This window comes from Salvelinus sp. IW2-2015, linkage group LG6.1, assembly GCF_002910315.2.
Source record: "Salvelinus sp. IW2-2015 linkage group LG6.1, ASM291031v2, whole genome shotgun sequence".
Lineage (NCBI taxonomy): Eukaryota > Metazoa > Chordata > Actinopteri > Salmoniformes > Salmonidae > Salvelinus > Salvelinus sp. IW2-2015.
In genome coordinates, this window is record NC_036845.1 from 29238190 (window position 1) to 29258322 (window position 20133).

A 20133-nucleotide genomic window follows, 5' to 3' on the forward strand; every position below is an offset into this window, starting at 1 on the left:
RAGAATTCCACGTGGGAGACAGGGTGTTGGTCTTAATCCCCACAGCCAAAAGTAAGTTCCTGGCAACATGGCACGGGCCATACGAGATGATCGAAAAGCTGGGACCTGTCAATTACCGCGTACGGCAGCCGGGGAGACGGAAACCCCAACAGATTTACCACGTGAACCTGTTGAAGAAGTGGCACGAGAGGACAGCCAGGACGCCAACGGTACCAGTGGTGGTCCCGAGCAATGASRACCTCGACCCAGCCCAGAAGCAAGAGCTCAGGGAGTTTGTCGATCGAAACACGGYGGTGTTCTCCGAGAAGCCGGGCCTCACGACCCTCATTGAACACCACATCCGTACCCGGCCCGGGGAAATGGTACGAAAGAGGCCATATCAGATTCCGGAGGCCTGAAGGAAGGCTGTAAAACAGGAATTGGAGGCTATGCTGAGGATGGKRGTTGTTGAAGAGTCTCACAGTGCATGGTGCAGCCCYGTTGTGTTGGTGCCCAAACCGGACGGTAGACTGCGCTTCTGTAATGATTTCTGGGGTGTGAACGACATAAGCTTGGTCGACGCCTACCCCATGCCGAGGATGGACAAGCTCATCGACCGATTGGGAAAGGCCCGGTACATCAGCACCCTTGACCTGACCAAAGGATATTGGCAGGTAGCGTTGGCAGCCTCCTCCCGGGGGAAGATGGCGTTTGACACCAGACGGATTGTATCAGTACCGGGTGCTCCTGTTCGGTCTCCACGGAGCCCCGCCCACATTCCAGCGACTGATGAACAAAGTACTTTGACCCCACCAGCAGTACGCAGCGGCCTATTTGGATGATATCATCATCCACAGCCAAGGTTGGGAAGAMCACCTGACGCACCTCCAGGCGGTGCTGGACGCACTCAGACAAGCCGGGTTGACCGCGAACCCCAAGAAATGCAAACTAGTGTTCGAGGAGGTGGAGTACCTGGGGTATTTGATCGGACGGGGGAACGTCAAGCCCCAGTAGAGGAAGGTTCACGTGGTACGTGACTGGCCCGTTCCACGCACCAAGACACAGGTCCAGTCCTTCCTGGGACTGGCAGGATACTATAGACAGTTTATCCCCAACTTTGCGGCTATAGCTTCCCCCCTCACTGATCTAACCAGGGCCCGCCTCCCGAAAACAGTGAAATGGACGGATGAGACAGAAGCGGCGTCCAGCCGCCTGAAGGAAGCGCTGTGCTCCCATCCGATTCTCGTAAACGCCCGATTTCCAGGTGCCGATGTCGGTCCAGACGGATGCATGTGATACAGGACTAGGGGCCGTTCTGTCCCAGATACACGATGGGGAGGAGCACCCCATCATGTACATCAGCCGAAAGCTGATACCTACAGAAARAAAGTACTCTATTGCTGAGAAAGAGTGTCTAGCGGTGAAAGTAAGTAGTATTACCTGTTAGGTACCCACGGACCATGGTCTGGATGGTCAGGGGAAAGTACACAAACGATTGGGTCACCAGATGGTTCTTGTCCCTTCAACGCTTCKCTTTTTCTGTTGTGCACAGGTCAGGGGCGAAGCATGGAAACGCGGATGCCCTATCGAGAAGGGAGACATATGTCGCACTGATGACAGTCCCCTCCCCGACAGAGCTAAAGGGAGGGGGTACAGCAGGTCATCCACCAGGGGGAGACTCGTCGAGGCCTGGTGACAGACGGAGTATACATCACAAGGCGATGGCTCCATCTGCTGGACGTGCCAGGTCTCGACGGGCTCTCTGGCCAGGACTATTCTTTTCTTTTKGACTATTATTTTAATAAACACCTTTGAAACTGAGCTAATCCTACTCTGTCCGTGTCTGATCTGTGTAAACAAAATTATACTGTACTGCAGCAACTGTGTGGTGTGAGTGKGTTTTTGTTTAACTATCCTTGTGGGTAGCCTCATGTTGTCGTCCCCATGAGGAAAAATGCTATTTTAGGGTTAGAGTTACAATTAGGTTAGGAGTAACAGTTAGGTATAGTTTTAGAGTTAAGGGTTTGTTGTTAAGGAAAATAGGATTTTGGATGGGAATCAATTATTTGGTCCCCACAAGGATATCAATACCAAACTGTGTGTGTGTGCCTAATGGGGTGTTTTTAATTGCACTGTATTTGTATAGCTTGCTTTTTTGTACCAATTGCTTTAAAAAAAAWWGTTTTTCACTCAATACATAGCTACGCATTTGAATATCATGTTATTGTTTTACCCTTTGACTACCAATMATTTCTAACATTGATAAGCCACTAGCTTTAGTGGTCAACCATCAAGTCTCGAGGAGCGCTCAGCCGCCGCAGGTGAGTCACACTAGCAAGTGCAAGAATTAAATTTACGTCCAATTTGAGTCTAAAATGTATATTTTAGTTCTTACTATACCTAAACACTGTACATTGACAATAATCTAGCTACTTGGCTACTTAGTCTTACAAGGCTGGAAAGTGCTTTCAGAAACTATTCATACCCCTTGAYYTATTGCACATTTTGTTGCATTACAGCTGGAATTAAATGTTTTTTTACCCATCTATACACAATACCCCATAATGAAAGTGAAAACCTTTTTCAAAAATGTTGCTAATTTATTGCAAATGAAATACAGAAATATCTAATTTACATACATATTCACACCTCAATGATCCCTGAAGGTACAAACAGGGGGGCAAAAAGTATATTAGTCAGCCACCAATTGTGCACAAGTTCTCCCACTTAAAAAGATGAGAGAGGCCTGTAATTTTCATCATAGGTACACTTCAACTATGACAGACAAAATGAGAAAATCACATTGTAGGTTTTTTAATGAATTTATTTGCAAATTATGGGTGGAATAAAGTATTTTGGTCAATAACAAAAGTTTATCTCAATACTTTGTTATATAACCTTTTGTGGCAATGACAGTGGTCAAACGTTTTCTGTAAGTCTTCACAAGGTTTTCACACACTGTTGCTGGTATTTTGGCCTATTCCTCCATGCAGATCTCCTCTATTTATTTATTTATTTAATTTATTTCACCTTTATTTAACCAGGTAGGCTAGTTGAGAACAAGTTCTCATTTGCAACTGCGACCTGGCCAAGATAAAGCATAGCAGTGTGAACAGACAACACAGAGTTACACATGGAGATAAACAATAAACAAGTCAAATAACATGGTAGAAAAAAAAGAGAATCTATATACAATGTGTGCAAAAGGCATGAGGTAGGCAATAATCTCGAATAATTACAATTTAGCAGATTAAACTGGAGTGATAATCATCAGATGATCATAGTGCAAGAAGAGATACTGGTGTGCAAAAGAGCAAAAGTATAAATAAAAGCAGTATGGGGGGTGAGGTAGGTAAATTGGGTGGGTAGTTTACAGATGGACTATGTACAGCTGCAGCGATCGGTTAGCTACTCGGATAGCAGATTTTTAAAGTTGTTGAGGGAGATAAAAGTCTCCAACTTCAGAGATTTTTGCAATTCGTTCCAGTCGCAGGCAGCAGAGAACTGGAAGGAAAGGCGTCCAAATGAGGTTTATAGCTTTAGGGATGATCAGTGAGATACACCTGCTGGAGCGCGTGCTGCGGGTGGGTGTAGCCATCGTGACCAGTGAACTGAGATAAGGCGGCACTTTACCTAGCATAGCCTTGTAGATGACCTGGAGCCAGTGGTCTGACGACGAACATGTAGCGAGGGCCAGCCGACTAGGGCATACAGGTCGCAGTGGTGGGTCGTATAAGGTCTTTAGTAACAAAACGAATGGCACTGTGATAAACTGCATCCAGTTTGCTGAGTAGAGTGTTGGAAGCTATTTTGTAGATGACATCGCCGAAGTCGAGGATCGGTAGGATAGTCAGTTTTACTAGGGTAAGTTTGGCGGCGTGAGTGAAGGAGGCTTTGTTGCGGAATAGAAAGCCGATTCTTGATTTGATTTTGGATTGGAGATGTTTGATATGAGTCTGGAAGGAGAGTTTGCAGTCTAGCCAGACACCTAGGTACTTATATGATGTCCACATATTCTAGGTCGAACCGTCAGGGTGGTGATGCTAGTCGGGCGTGCGGTGGCAGGCAGCGAACGGTTGAAAAGCATGCATTTGGTTTTACTAGCGTTTAAGAGCAGTTGGAGGCCACGGAAGGAGTGTTGTATGGCATTGAAGCTCGTTTGGAGGTTAGATAGCACAGTGTCCAAGGAAGGGCCGGAAGTATATAGAATGGTGTCGTCTGCGTAGAGGTGGATCAGGGAATCGCCCGCAGCAAGAGCAACATCATTGATGTATACAGAGAAAAGAGTCGCCCCGAGAATTGAACCCTGTGGTACCCCATAGAGACTGCCAGAGGACCGGACAACATGCCCTCCGATTTGACACACTGAACTCTGTCTGCAAAGTAGTTGGTGAACCAGGCAAGGCAGTCATTAAAAAAACGAGGCTACTGAGTCTGCCGATAAGAATATGGTGATTGACAGAGTCGAAAGCCTTGGCCAGGTCGATGAAGACGGCTGCACAGTAATGTCTTTTATCGATGGCGGTTATGATATCGTTTAGTACCTTGAGCGTGGCTGAGGTGCACCCGTGACCGGCTCGGAAACCGGATTGCACAGCGGAGAAGGTACGGTGGGATTCGAGATGGTCAGTGATCTGTTTGTTGACTTGGCTTTCGAAGACCTTAGATAGGCAGGGCAGGATGGATATAGGTCTGTAACAGTTTGGGTCCAGGGTGTCTCCCCTTTGAAGAGGGGGATGACCGCGGCAGCTTTCCAATCCTTGGGGATCTCAGATGATACGAAGGAGAGGTTGAACAGGCTGGTAATAGGGGTGCGACAATGGCGGCGGACAGTTTCAGAAATAGGGGGTCCAGATTGTCAAGCCCAGCTGATTTGTATGGGTCCAGGTTTTCCAGCTCTTTCAGAACATCTGCTATCTGGATTTGGGTAAAGGAGAAGCTGGGGAGGCTTGGGCGAGTAGCAGCGGGGGGGCGGGGCGTGTTGGCCAAGGTTGGAGTCGCCAGGAGGAAGGCATGCGCAGCCATTGAGAAATGCTTGTTGAAGTCTTCGATTATCACGGATTTATCGGTGGTGACCGTGTTACCTAGCCTCAGTGCAGTGGGCAGCTGGGAGGAGGTGCTCTTGTTCTCCATGGACTTTACAGTATCCCAGAACTTTTTGGAGTTAGAGCTACAGGATGCGAATTTCTGCTTGAAAAAGCTGGCCTTTGCTTTCCTGACTGACTGCGTGTATTGGTTCCTGACTTCCCTGAAGTTGCATATCGCGGGGCTCTTCGATGCTATTGCAGTTCGCCACAGGATGTTTTTGTGCTGGTCGGGGCAGTCAGGTCTGGAGTGAACCAAGGGCTATATCTGTTCTTGGTTCTGCATTTTTTGAACGGAGCATGCTTGTCTATATGGTGAGGAAGTAACATTTAAAGAATGACCAGGCATCCTCAACTGACGGGATGAGGTCAATATCCTTCCAGGGTACCCGGGCCAGGTCGATTAGAAAGGCCTGCTCGCAGAAGTGTTTTAGGGAGCGTTTGACAGTGATGAGGGGTGGTCGTTTGACCGCGGACCCGTGGCGGATAGCAGGCAATGAGGCAGTGATCGCTGAGATCTTGATTGAAGACAGCAGAGGTGTATTTGGAGGGCAGGTTGGTCAGGATAATGTCTATTAGGGTGCCCATGTTTACGGATTTAGGGTTGTACCTGGTGGGTTCCTTGATGATTTGTGTGAGATTGAGGGCATCAAGCTTGGATGGTAGGACTGCCGGGTGTTAAGCATATCCCAGTTTAGGTCACCTAACAGAACAAACTCTGAAGCTAGATGGGGAGCGATCAATTCACAGATGGTGTCCAGGGCACAGCTGGGAGCTGAGGGGGGTCGGTAGCGCGGCAACAGTGAGAGACTTATTTCTGGAGAGATTTTTTTAAAATTAGAAGTTCGAACTGTTTGGGCATAGACCTGGAAAGTATGACAGAACTTTGCAGGCTATCTCTGCAGTAGATTGCAACTCCTCCCCCTTTGGCAGTTCTATCTTGACGGAAAGTGTTATAGTTGGGTATGGAAATCTCAGAATTTTTGGTGGCCTTCCTAAGCCAGGATTCGGACACGGCAAGGACATCAGGATTGGCAGAGTGTGCTAAAGCGGTGAGTAAGGCAAACTTAGGGAGGAGGCTTCTGATGTTGACATGCATGAGGCCAAGGCTTTTTCGATCACAGAAGTCAACAAATGAGGGTGACTGGGCATGCAGGGCCTGGGTTTTACCTCCACATCACCGAGGAACAGAGAGTAGTAGGATGAGGGTGCGGCTAAAGGCTATCAAACTGGTCGCCTAGAGCGTTGGGGACAAAGAATAAAAGGAGCAGATTTATGGGCGTGGTAGAATAGTTTCTGGCATAATTGTGCAGACAGGGGTTGAGGCGGCGCGGGTACAGCGGAGGCAAAGCCAGGCACTGTGTGATGATAAGAGAGGTTGTATCTCTGGACATGCTGGTCTCAATGGGTGAGGTCACCGCATGTGTGGGGGGTGGCGACAAAGGGGGTATCAGAGGTACGGAGAGTGGAACTACAGGGTCCATTGCAAACCAAAAACAATGATAATGAAACTAGCCTGAACAAACGTATGCAAGGCATATTGATATTTGAGAGAGACATACAATAAGGCATAAAGTGATTGCAGGTCTTGATTGGGAGAGCTAGCTAAAACAACAGGTAAGATAACAGCAGCAATAAAGGGTGCTAGTCTAACACAGCAACAACAGGTAAAAATGGCGACGACTAGGCAGAGAGGGTCGGATTAACTACACACAGATCCTGAGTTAAAGCACAGAGCCGACAGATAAAACACAAATAAACAGAATGGAGTACCGTGAATTAATGGACAGTCAAGCATGCATCAGCTATGTAGCCAAGTGATCATGTGTCCAGGGGGCAGCCGTAGATGGAGCAGGGAGGCCTCCACTAAGCTAGCACGCGGCGTTTAAAAAAGGAGGCCTCCACTAAGCTAGCACGCGGCAAAAAAAAAGGTCCAGTCCAATTGGCAAAAGAGGTATTGTAGCCCAAGAGTTCGCTGGTAGACCTCTTCGGCTAGCCGGCAGATGGGCCTAGCTCGAGGCTAGCTCAAGGCTAACTGGTGCTTGCTTCGGGACAGAGGTGTTAGCCAGTAGTAGCCACTCGGTTGCAGCTAGCTAGCTGTGATAATACGGTGTTTGTCCAGAGCTTGCGTCAGGAATCCGGTGATGTGGTAGAGAAAAGCAGTCCTATATGCTCTGGGTTGATATCGCGCTTGCAGACTGGCAGGTATTGGCCCGGTATTGAAGCTGGCTGTGTCCGAGTTAAGGCGAAGACCGCAGCAGTGGCTAACTGACTACTAGCTAGTAGCTAGTTATCTGGCTAGCTTCTTGATGGGGTTACGGTTCTAAAGTAATAAAAAAATAGCAGGTCCGTACCACATTGGTGAGGCGGATGTAGGAATGTATATTCAGTTCCTAGATGGAAAGTGAAATTAAAATATATACGAAATGTATACGAAAAAATAGGAATACTATTTACACGGGACAGACAGGAAAAGAACATCCGACTGCTACGCCATCTTGGAGAGCAGTGATCTCTAGAGCAGCATCTCTAGAGCAGTGATGTTTTGGGCTGTTGCTGGTCAACACGGACTTTCAACTCCCTCCAAAGATTTTCTATGGGGTTGAGATCTGGAGACTGGCTAGGCCACTCCAGGACCTTGAAATGCTTCTTACGAAGCCACTCCTTCGTTGCCGGCGGTGTGTTTTGGATCATTGTCATGCTGAAAGACCAGCCACGTTTCATCTTCAATGCCCTTGCTGATGGAAGGAGGTTTTCACTAAAATCTCACGATACATGGCCCATTCATTCATTCTTTCCTTTACACGGATAAGTCGTCCTGGTCCTTTGCAGAAAAACAGCCCAAAGCATGATGTTACCCCCATGCTTCACAGTAGGTATGGTGTTCTTTGGATGCAACTCAGCATTCTTTGTCCTCCAAACACGACGAGTTGATTTTTTTACCAAAAAGTTATTTTGGTTTCATCTGACCATATGACATTCTCCAATCTTCTTCTGGATCATCCAATGCTCTCTAGCAAACTTCAGACGGCGCCTGGACATGTACTGGCTTAAGCAGGGGGACACGTCTGCACTGCAGGATTTGAGTCCCTGGCAGCGTAGTGTGTTACTGATGATAGGCTTTGTTACTTTGGTCCCAGCTCTCTGCAGGTCTTCATTAGGTCCCCCGTGTGGTTCTGGGATTTTTGCTCACCGTTCTTGTGATCATTTTGACCCCACGGGGTGAGATCTTGCGTGGACCCCAGATCGAGGGAGATTATCAGTGGTCTTCCATTTCCTAATATTGCTCCACAGTTGATTTCTTCAAACCAAGCTGCTTACCTATTGCAGATTCAGTCTTCCCAGCCTGGTGCAGGTCTACAATTTTGTTTCTGGTGTCCTTTGACAGCTCTTTGGTCTGGCCATAGTGGAGTTTGGAGTGTGACTTTTGAGGTTGTGGACAGGTGTCTTTTATACTGATAACAAGTTCAAACAGGTGCCATTAATACAGGTAACGAGTGGAGGACGAGAGCCTCTTAAAGAAGAAGTTACAGGTCTGTGAGAGCCAGAAATCTTGCTTGTTTGTAGGTGACCAAATACTTATTTCCACCATAATTTGCAAATAAATTCATTAAAAATCCTACAATGTGATTTTCTGGATTTTTTTTCTCATTTTGTCTGTCATAGTTGAAGTGTACCAGGCCTCTCTCATCTTTTTAAGTGGGAGAACTTGCAACATTGGTGGCTGACTAAATACTTTTTTGCCCCACTGTATGTATTCACACGTTAGAATTACCTTTGGTAGTGAACACAGTTGTGAGTCTTTCTGGGTAAGTCTCTAAGAGCCTTGCATCTAGCACCTGGATTGTACAATATTGCTCATTATTCTTATAAAAAGTATTCAAGCTCTGTCAAGCAGGCTGTTGATCATTGCTAGACAGCAATTTGTCTTGCCATTATATTTCAAGCCGGTTTAAGTGTAAACTGTAACTAGGCACTCAGGAACATTCAAAGTCGTCCCATCTATATTTGGCCTTGTGTTTTAGGTCTTGTCCTGCTGAAAAGTGAATTTGTCTCCGTGTCTTTTGGAAGTAGACTGAAACAGGTTTCCTCTAGGATTTTGCCTGTGCTTATTAGCTCTATTCCAATAGTTAAAAACATTTTATTTTATCTCTTGCCGATGACAAGCATATTCAACATGATGCAGCCACCACCATGCTTGAAAATATGAAGTGGTACTCAGTGATCTGTTATGTTAGATTTGCCCCAAACATAATGCTTTAATAATGACATAGTTAATTTCTTTGCCACATATTTGTTATTCTGTACAAGCTTCCTTCTTTTCACTCTGTCATTTCGGTTAGTATTGTGAAATAACTCCAATGTTGTTGATCCGTGTTCAGTTTTCTCCTATCACAGCCATTAAACTCTAACCGTTTTAGTCATGGTAAAATCCCTGAGAGGTTTGCTTCCYCTCCGGCAACTGAGTTAGGAAGCTCCCGAGTGACGCAGCGCATCTCAGTGCTAGAGGCATCACTACAGACCCTGGTTTGATTCCAGCATCGTCCGAGTTAGGCCGTCATTGTAAATAAGAATTTGTTCTTAACTGACTTGCCTAGTTAAAAWAAAATGTAATGAAAGGATGRCTATCTTTGTAGTGACTGKGTGTATTGATACACCATCCAAAGTGTAATTAATATCTTCACCATGCTMAAAGGGACATTCAATATCTGCTTTCTTTATATTKACCCATCTTCCAATAGGTGCCCTTCTTTGCGAGGCATTGGAAAATCTCCCTGGTCTTTGTGGTTGAATCTGTGTTTGATATTCACTGCTCGACTGAGGGACCTTACAGATAATTGTATGGGTGGGGTACAGAGATGAGGTAGTCATTTAAGAGAGAGATCTTCCATAATATTTGGAACCAAGGACTGATCACCTCAATCCACAAAAGTGGAGACAAATTTGAGCCCAATAATTGTGGGATATGCATCAACAGMAACCTTGGTAAAAATCCTCTGCATTAACAGCAGACGTGTACATTTCCTCAGTGAAAATGTATTGMGCAAATGTCAAATTGTATTTTCACCAAATTACCGTACGACAGACCACATATTCACCCTGCACACCCTAATTAACAAACAAAAAAAAGTAAAGGTCTTCTCATGCTTCGTTGATTTCAAAAAAGCTTTTGACGGACATTGGCGTTGTAGGATAAAATTCATGTACACAAACAAATGTGGTTAAAATTGGTAAAAAACAGACATTTCTTTCCACAAGGCAGTGGGGTGAGATAGTGATCCAGCTTAAACCCCACCCTCTTCAACATGTACAGTACCAGTCAAAAGTTGACACACCACACCATWTTCAAGGGTTTTTTATTTTTACTACATTGTAGAATAGTGAAGAAATCATGTAGTAACCACAAATGTTCAACAAATCAAATTGTATATTCTTCAAAATAGCCACCCTTGGCATTCTCAACCAGCTTCATGAGGTAGTCACCTGGAATGCATTTGAATTAACAGGTGTGCCTTAAGTTAATTTGTGGAATTTCTTTCAGTGCATTTGAGACAATGTAGGGCTATTTCGTAAAATACCAAGTACATAAAGAAAAACCCTTGAGTAGGTGTGTCCAAACTTTTGACTGTGTGTGTATATATATATATACACACACTACCATTCAAAAGTTTGGGGTCACTTAGGAAAGCACAATTTTTGTCCATCAAATTGATCAGAGAGACATTGTATCTGGAATATCTACAGAGGCCCATTAACAACCACCACTCCTGTGTTCCAATGGCAGATTAGCTAACACAACATATCATTAAAAAGCCCTTTTGAAATTGTTAGCACAACTGAAACTGTTGTGCTGATTAAAGAAGCAAAAATACTGGCCTTCTTTAGACTAGTTGAGTATCTGGAGCATCAAAATGTGTGGGTTCRATTACAGGCTTAATGGCCAGAAACAAAGGACTTTCTTCTGTAACTCGTCAGTCTATTCTTGTTCTGAGAAAATGCCAAGAAACTGAAGATCTCGTACAATGCTGTGTACTACTCCCTTCACAGCACAAACTGTCTCTAACTAGAATAGAGTGGGAGGCCCCGGTGCACAACTGAGCAGGAGGACAAGTACATTAGTGTCTAGTGAGGTGTCTGTTTCTCAAACAAGTCCTCAACTAGCAGCTTCATTACATAGTACCCGCAAACACCAATCTCAACGTCAACAGTGAAGAGGCGACTCCGGGATGCTGGCCTTTTAGGCATAACTGCAAAGAAAAAGCCATATCTCAGACTGGCCAATAAAAAGAAAAGATGGGCAGAGGAACTCTGCCTAGAAGGCCAGCATCCTGGAGTCGCCTCTTCACTGTTGACRTTGAGACTGGTGTTTTGCGGGTACTATTTAATGAAGCTACCAGTTGAGGACTTGTGAGGCATCTGTTTCTCAAACTAGACACTAATGTACTTGTCCTCTTGCTCAGTTGTGCACCGGGGMATCCCACTCTTTCTATTCTGGTTAGAGCCWGTTTGCGCTGTTCTGTGAAGGGAGTAGTAGTGTTGGCAATTTCAGGCATGGAATAACCTTCATTTCTCAGAACAAGAATAGACTGACAGGTTTCAGAAGAAAATTATTTGTTTCTGGCCATTTTGAGCCTATAATCAAACCCACAAATACTGATGCTCCAGATACTCAACTAGTCTAAAGGACAGTTATCACGTCTTTAATCAGGAGAACAGTTTAGCTGTGCTAACGTAATTGCAAAAGGGTTTTCTAATGATCAGTTAGCCTTTTAAAATGATAAACTTGGATTAGCTAACACAACGTGCCATTGGAACGCAGGAGTGGTGGTTGCTGATAATGGGCCTTTGTAGATATATTTTTTTAAATCAGCCATTTCCAGCTACAATGGTCACTTACAATAAATGTCTAAACTGTATTTCTGATCAATTTGATGTTATTTTAAATGGACTAAAAAAATTGATTCTTTCAAAAACATGGACATTTCTTAGTGGCCCCAAACTTTTGAATGGTAGTGTATATATATATTATTTATTTTGGTTTYAAGTACCCACCTCATGAAAGTCACCCTTTTTAATCCAGCCAACAATTGTAGCCATTACAGTTCAACATGTAGGTTCTATACATTGTTAATGTCACATTTTCAGCAAATGGCAGTATTGTTTAATGTTTTGTCCATTTAATTAATTTACAGACAACCCCCTAAATGTATTCCCCCCACACACAGCATTTGACACATTTACAACAGTTAGTTTAAAAAAAAACTTTATTTAAATAGGCAAGTCAGTTAAGAACAAATTCTTATTAACAATGACAGCCTACCCCAGCCAAACCCAAACCTGGACGATGCTGGACCAATTGTGCGCCGCCCTATGGGACTCCCAATCACAGCCGATTGTGATACAGCCTAGAATCAAACCAGGGTCTGTAGTGACACCTCAAGCACCGCTGCRCCACTCTGGAGGCCCAAGTTTATACATTTATTTAATTTACTCAATCTGTTTAGTAGTAAAATAATAACTCGTACAACTGGATTGGTCATAGGGGATTGTTGTCATTGCAGGAATGAGAAGGGATGGGACGTGTACAGGTGACATTTTCTGCATTCTGTGGTCCTTGTCTGACGTGTGTTGTCTAGTTAGTAGACGTAGTTAGCTGTGTGCAGGGACTGCATGGAGGCCTGGTCAGCGCTGCTCACCGCTGTGTACTCTCCCTTGGAGGCAAGGCCATTGCTCTGAAAATGTACATTTGTGATTCAGTAATCAAGGTATGTGGTTCCAGAATGAAGCTTTGAGAGCGAGAAAGGAGACCGCAAATGGGACACTACTTCAGGATACAAGAAAACTCCACCATACAATAGCGTCCCAATGATATCCATGTAGCCTGCACCTCTAAGCAAGGTGTCAACCCTACCCTAAAATAGCATAGCCCCTCCATCTTACCTTGGCTCTGGAGGTGAAGGCATCCTGTGCCGCTTTCTTGTTGGCGGCCTTGCCTTTCCAGGCGGCGAGGGCGGAGGCCTGGAGTGCGCGGCCGTAGGAGAAGGAGAGCTTCCAGGGCCGGTGCAGGGCCGTCTGGTTCATGGCGTTCAGGTTCTGAGTGGCCTCTTCCTCGCTCTGGCCTCCAGACAGGAAGGTGATACCTTAGGGGGGGGGGGGGGTAGAATGTTTAGCAATTTGGTGATGGGTTTCATTTTGGCATCCCCGATCAACCAAATATACGGTTTTTACTTCAAGTTTCAAGTCTACCTTTAMACCTAACCCCACCTGTTTGGGACAATCATTGTGTTGATCACATCCCACTACCTACATTATCATCACCAGCTCGACAAACCCCCAACCTAGTCTCACCAGGCACGGCGGCAGGGACAGTGCGCCTCAGGGCAGTGACGGTGGCCATGCCGACCTCCTGGGGGGTGAACTTCTTGGGGCAGGAGTGTCCGGCGGTGACCATGTTAGGCTTCAGCAGGGTGCCCTCCAAGTAGACATGGTGATCATTCAGGGCCTTGTACGTGGCAGCCAGGACCTGGTGAGGGGAGGGTTGGGTTTAGAGAGGTGTTTGGTTCAGGTTCAGTGATGCGAACTTAAATTGGGGCATGACTAAGAGGAGAATGAGGTATGAGTTTAATTCCATGCTGGTAAACCAGTCCAGCACTGGCTTTGTGGAAGGGAGAGASAGAAATGTGATTCACAAGTGTTTAACTGAAGACCAACAAAGTATTTGAGAGGATAACAAGGTTATGATCACCTTCTCAGTGACGTACTGAGTGCGCAGCAGGTCATGGTCTCCGTCAGGCAGAATCTCTGGCTCCACAATGGGCACCAGGCCATTCTGAGGAGAGRACAGTTATCACATGTGGACACAGTGTGTCGACAAACCTTGCCTTTGAGGAATTTCTCAGCTCATTTGTTAGTTTTGTGCGTAAAGTCAGGTAGTGTATACAGTAGCAGTACCTTGCGTCAGACAATTTCCCCCTCTGGGACATTATATTTTATCCTACCCWAAACACTACAGTTTTAAAACAAAGTTCTCATGGCATGCACACACCTGTTGGCAGATACTGGCGTATCTGGCAAGTACGTTAGCRTTCTCTGCGATGGCGAGGGCTGAGGGGCAGGCGTCTGAAATCTTGAGCACACACCTCCAYTTGGCGAAGTCACAACCGTCCTTCTTGTACTGAGCACAACGGCCCGAGAGTCCATCAAGACCTGATGAGAGGTTTTTATAATACATTGCTTCCATGGTCATGCCAAACTGACTAAATGTGGGCTAGGGAGATTGGAGAAGCTGGTTGATTTTAATGTACAGCTTTAATGCATTTGTTACACAGAGTTGCAAAATAAATTAAGAGCTATTCTTACCCTGTGTGGTCATCTCTCCATCTGTTCCATTCAGACCAGCTGTGCCVTTGTCCACCTAGAAAATAAACGGTCAAACTATAACCCCTTTCCGAGGGTTGGGCAGTATCCAGATTTTCATAGTGATAGCGATTTTGTACCATACCAGGGTATGTATTACCGAAAGTGCACACAAGGGGCACTATTTCCCCAAACTTTTTTTATGGGGGGGCACAATACGATTAAAAAATCTAATTTTATTGGTGAAATACACATGGTTAGCAGATGTTATTGCGAGTGTAGCGAAATGCTTGTGCTTCTAGTCCCAACAGTGAAGCAATATCTAACAATTCCACATGTTGGGTTCTGWGAATATGAAATATGCTTATTCAGGTCACTGAGGGAGTGCTGAGGTTTAGAGGGTCTAGTCCAGAAGTTAATGGTTATAGGAGGAAGGTATATAGTGGGTGCAATTAAGCTTGGAATGTGTTGAGTGCAGGGAAGCGATTACATGTGGCAGGCATTGATAAGGGGAGAAAGCCATGGATCAGTGATGGAGTGGGAGGAGGTCACCTTTAAGGGAAAAATAAAAGTTTATGGCCCGTATCACTTAGTGTCCTGCCTAGCAGTAAAGAACTATGTTTGTCCAGATGTGTAGGAGGAGACTCAGCCTATGAAGAACGGTTAAATATCAGCGCTTGTGTGAAAATGTCTGTTCGATGCAGCCGTATTRACCCTCAGGGAGAATAAACTTGGTTAAGCTTTCATAGTGTCCGTTTAGTTTTTTACTCTGAGAATTAGAACCTCACAACTACCTAATACACACATCTAAGTAAAGGAATAAGAATATATAAATATATGGATGAGCAATGACAGAGCGGCATAGGCAAGATGCAGTRGATTGTATAAAATACAGTATATATAAACATGAGATGCAAGATGTAAACATTAAAGTGGCATTATTAAAGTGACTAGTGATCAAAWAWAWAWWWWWTTTAAGTGGCCAATGATTTCAAGTCTGTATGTAGGCAACAGCCTCTCTGTGCTAGTGATGGCTGTTTAACAGTCTGATGGCCTTGAGATAGAAGCAGTTTTTCAGTCTCTCGGTCCCAGCTTTGATGCACCTGTGCCGACCTCGCCTTGTGGATGGTAGCGGAGCGAACAGTGGTGGTTATTGTCCTTGATCTTTTTGGCCTTCCTGATGACATTGGGTGCTGTAGGTGTCCTGGAGGGCAGGTAGTTTCCCCCCAGTGATACGTTGTGCAGACCGCACCACCCTCTGGAGAGACTTGCTGTTGTAGGCGGTGGAGTTGTCGTACCAGGTGGTAATACAGCCCGACAGGATGCTCTCAATTGTGCATCTGTAAAAGTTGAGGGTTTTAGGTGACAAGCCAAATTTCTTCAGCCTCCTGAGGTTGAAGATGTGCTGTTGCGCCTTCTTCACCACACTGTGTGGGAGGACCATTTCAGTTTGTCCGTGATGTGGGGGGGCTCACTCTGCTGTTTCCTGAAGTCCACAATCATCTTTGTTTTGTTGACGTTGAGCGAGGTTGTTTTCCTGACCCCACACTCCAAGGGCCCTCACCTCCGCCCTGTAGGCTGTCTCGTGGTTGTTGGTCATCAAGCCTACTACTRTTGYCTGCAAATGTGATGATTGAGTTGGAGGTGTGCATGGCCACGCAGTCATGKGTGAACAGAGTACAGGAGGGGGATGAGCACGGACCCTTGTGGGGCCCCAGTGTTGAGGATCAGCGAAGTGGAGATGTTTCCTACCTTCACCACCTGGGGGCGGAACGTCAGGAAGTCCAGGAAAAAATTGCACAGGGCGGGGTTGAAACCCAGGGTACTATGGTGTTGAATGCTGAGCTATAGTCAATGAACAGCATTCTTAGATAGGTATTCCTCCTGTCCAGATGGGATAGGGCAGTGTGATGGCGATTGCATCGTCTGTGGACCAATTGGGGCGGTAAGCAAATTGAAGGGGGTGTAACGGATGTGAAATGGCTAGCTAGTTAGCGGGTACGCGCTAATAGCGTTTCWATCAGTTACGTCACTTGCTCTGAAACCTAGAAGTAGTGTTTCCCCTTGCTCTGCAAGGGCCGCGGCTTTTGTGGAGCGATGGGTAACGACGCTTCGTGGGTGACTGTTGTTGATGTGTGCAGAGGGTCCCTGGTTCGCGCCCGAGGTCGGGGCGAGGGGACGTACTAAAGTTATACTGTTACACGGGTCTAGGGTGACAGGTAAGGTGGAGGTGATATGATAATTTAGGCAACTGGGATCTTCATCGAGGAAGGGATTGAATGTCTCGGCTGTAACCAAGAAGCTTGAGCTTGACATTTAGACACTTAGCAAACATAAATGCATAGCTTGAGCCCTGAGCTGGAAATAATTTGACACATCATAGATTTCTTAGTTATACTTAACTTATTAATAACTGGTGGCATAGCACACACTTTCAAAATACCATGATATACACAGTATAGAGCCAAAGCCTACCCTTTCCCAGTAGTGTTTGATCGTTTTAGTGCCATTATTTTACATCACACAAACAATCTTGATAAGTGAAACCAGTAGATACTCCAGTAGTGAGTTGTTGGCTGGTTGGGCATATGGTTATAATTGCCTTCACCTAACCAATCTTATCAGTAGACTATGGGAAGAGTGTGGCCGTGTACAAATACCCATACTAGCCTACTACGTACTTAAACTGCATACTAATTTCAGTGTTTGCTCTAGTACAATTCCCTTCCCTGATCAAGGATTGAAGGATGGTATTGCTGGTCCTCTCACCTTGATGCCGACCACAATGCCCTTGTCCTTGATGACCTGGGGGAAGAGGACACCCTTGTCAGACTTCTGATACAGTGTCTCGTGAAAAAAGATGATTCCACCAATGCAGTTGGGGTCAACTGCAGAGAACAGGAGGTCGCGGAAAGTCCGACGGTTCTCCTCAGTGTTCTCCACGTTTATCTTCTGCAGGCGGTTACTCATGGTGCCTGGACGGAGAAATTGGCAGGAAAGAACATTAGTGGCATTTCAGGGGGGAGAACAATATCTAAGAATTACAGATTCCTGTAACTTCTCAAATTAAGACTACCTCCAACTCTTACCCTTCAGATGACAAACCCATACAGGCCACCACTACTTGCTGAGAAAATGCAACAGCCATTTCCCACTTCGCCAACACCCTCTCCACCCCACTCCTACAGTCCTCCATGGCCAGTTTGGCCTACTCACCTGTGGACTCATCTGCTGCCAGAATGCCCTTCCCTGGAGCCACGATCCTCTGGGCTATGTCAGAGAGCTCCTTCTTCTGCACCGGAGAGAGGGATGGGAACTGGGTAGTCATCCTGTGTAGGTGAGAAAAGTCAGTTAACAGAACAAAAAGGAATTTAATAAATTCAATCCAGTAACCTAAAATKAGTTATGTAGGCTAGTTTGTCCTGATGGTGGTTCAAGTGTGGTTTATTCTCAGACACTGACAGTACCCACCACCTCTGTACAGGACCTTCACCCTCCTCCCTCAGCAACTGTCAATATTTGGCTTGTAGTTTGAACTTTAGTCTGAAAGCTGGGGTGTATTAATTATGCCGATTCTGTTGCAAAAACGTTTAGTTCAGTTGGGTCTGTAAAAAAAAGTAAGTGGCTGGATGAAGTTTGTAGGAACCGAAGACTTCACTCCACTTTAGAGCATAGAAAAATCGATAATTTATATATGTGTAGCTTGTGACAAACACGTCGCCGACTTTTCAGATTGGAATGGCAACGTGTTTTAAACATTATATTAAAACTGCTACAACGTTGTTTAATAATGCTTAGCGATTAACCGACACGTCTTTTTTTCCGGTTTATTAAACAACTAATTGACCGAGTTCTGTTCAATTACTTGAATTCCATTTAGTTCGTTTTTTTGTGAGCCCAACGTGCCTTTTCTCTAGAGAGAAATCAAATAATTCACGAGAAAAGTCAAGAACTATGTGGGACGCTGGGCTGAAGAGTGTTTTAGTTTTCATTAAGCAAATATTCAACCTAGTTCTGCGCAGAAGAGTGGTAATTAGCTACCATAATCAGCGCCGATTTCCGGCTCGGACAGAGACTGATCAGAGATCTATATTGAATGACGAGATGCTCATGTCTCCGCCCTAACAATGGGAGTCGTTGTCCCAAAGGCGGGAAGACGTGTGACAAGCTTTGGCCCAAAATAACCCATAAACGCATTTTGGCAAGAGTGAAACCTCTCGCTTCACCTCTTYCCCTCTAGACATATACTTTTACGCCTGCTACGTTCGATACAGACTGCATAGACAGCATGGGAGAGGAATGTACACAACTAAATGACAGGTTGAAAGTGTGCTATATCTACTTTGAATAACTAGTMAAATGATTTTGTCATTGACAGCTCTGCAGCATAGGCAGGCTAGCTACATAGGTTGGCTAAAGACAGTAAGCCTGGGGAGCACAGATAACGTTAGATTTGTCTGGTTGGCTGCCAGACACTGCCTGAGCAGAAATTAGATGACTGAGGAATTAAAAATAGTCAAATAAAAACTAATATACACAAATTACATTTGATTTCATTTCCTATTCTTCTATTGATGTCTACCCAACGTGGACCTGACTGAGACAATGTAACATTTTCAATGTTTTGGCAGTTAAATGTTCACTATTATTTCTGTTGTCTTATGTCTGTGCTTTGTCGCATTTTTTTTCAAATCCTAGCCCCCGTCCCCACATGAGGCATTTTGCCTTTTGGTAGGCCGTCATTGTAAATAAGAATTTGTTCTTAACTGACTTGCCTAGTTAAATAAAGGTTACATAAAAACATTGGCTTTGGAATTTCCAGTAAAAGCGCCAAAAAACAGTTTAATGTCATTATTTTATAGTGCATTTAATGTTTAAAAAAAATACTTGTAATCGAAAACAGTGATTATCCTAATAGAACTGAAAACGACCTCGAAATGCATTCAATCACTCAGCACTATCGTTTACGTACCCAACAGCTTTAACATCACCTTTAGTGTTTGGTATAAAATGTTTTGCAACGGAATCTGCGTAATGAATACACCCCTGATAAATTACCCTCTCCCTAGGACAAATAGGTTCACAGTAAACTGGGAGACAGTCGTACCATTTAAAATATAAAGGTATATTTTGCCAACACATTCGCGATAACAAGATTACCCTACATAATTAACACAAGTTAAGCCAGCCAGAACATAAGCGCAGGTAGAACGCGGATGTAAATGTACATTTTGTGGATTTCAGACTACCTAAACGCTGACAATCACGCGCTGTCGAGTTACAGAAACCATGATTTCAATTATATACGTGTATATCTACATTTGAGATAAGCAAAAAAAGTTMTAGGCTTACACTTGCATTAAAAATKATTAGCCTACACTGTTTTGACTAGACAGAAGAGGTATCTGACGCATGGGTTGCAGAGTTTCGCATACTTCATCGAGCCTAAAAAAAATGCAAACTTCCAAAGACTTTCTTGCAACATCGGGCTGAAACATTGTAATCTACTACAATTCCATTGCAACATTTCAGAGCATCTACTTCCAGCGCTGCTGTCCACCGGCAACCTTTTCCAACGTTTTAGTACGTTTAGACTAAGCTTGAAGCTGAAAGGAAAACTTACTTTAAAAATATGACAACGTCGACAGCTGCAGAAAATGAATAGACAAACGGTCTCCTACTTCCAAGTAACAATTATGACTAGTTGAGAAGG

General features: G+C 44.8%; 1 protein-coding gene across 2 annotated transcripts; it reads right to left on the reverse strand.

The window, feature by feature from the left end:
- Positions 1–12310: 12310 nt before the first annotated feature.
- On the reverse strand, positions 12311–20133 carry LOC111965407 (fructose-bisphosphate aldolase B). 2 transcript variants are annotated; one of them, XM_023989601.3, is made up of 9 exons: positions 20044–20133; positions 17637–17749; positions 17190–17395; positions 14424–14478; positions 14110–14270; positions 13810–13893; positions 13413–13587; positions 13005–13204; positions 12311–12796 (listed from the first exon to the last, which is right to left on the reverse strand). In XM_023989601.3, the coding sequence occupies exons 2-9, from the start codon at positions 17746–17748 to the stop codon at positions 12701–12703; spliced, it is 1089 nt and encodes a 362-aa protein (XP_023845369.1). In that variant the 5' UTR covers position 17749; positions 20044–20133; the 3' UTR covers positions 12311–12700. The 2 variants fall into 2 exon arrangements, with proteins under 2 accessions (XP_023845369.1, XP_023845370.1); XM_023989602.3 differs by lacking the exon at positions 20044–20133 and adding an exon at positions 17892–17968.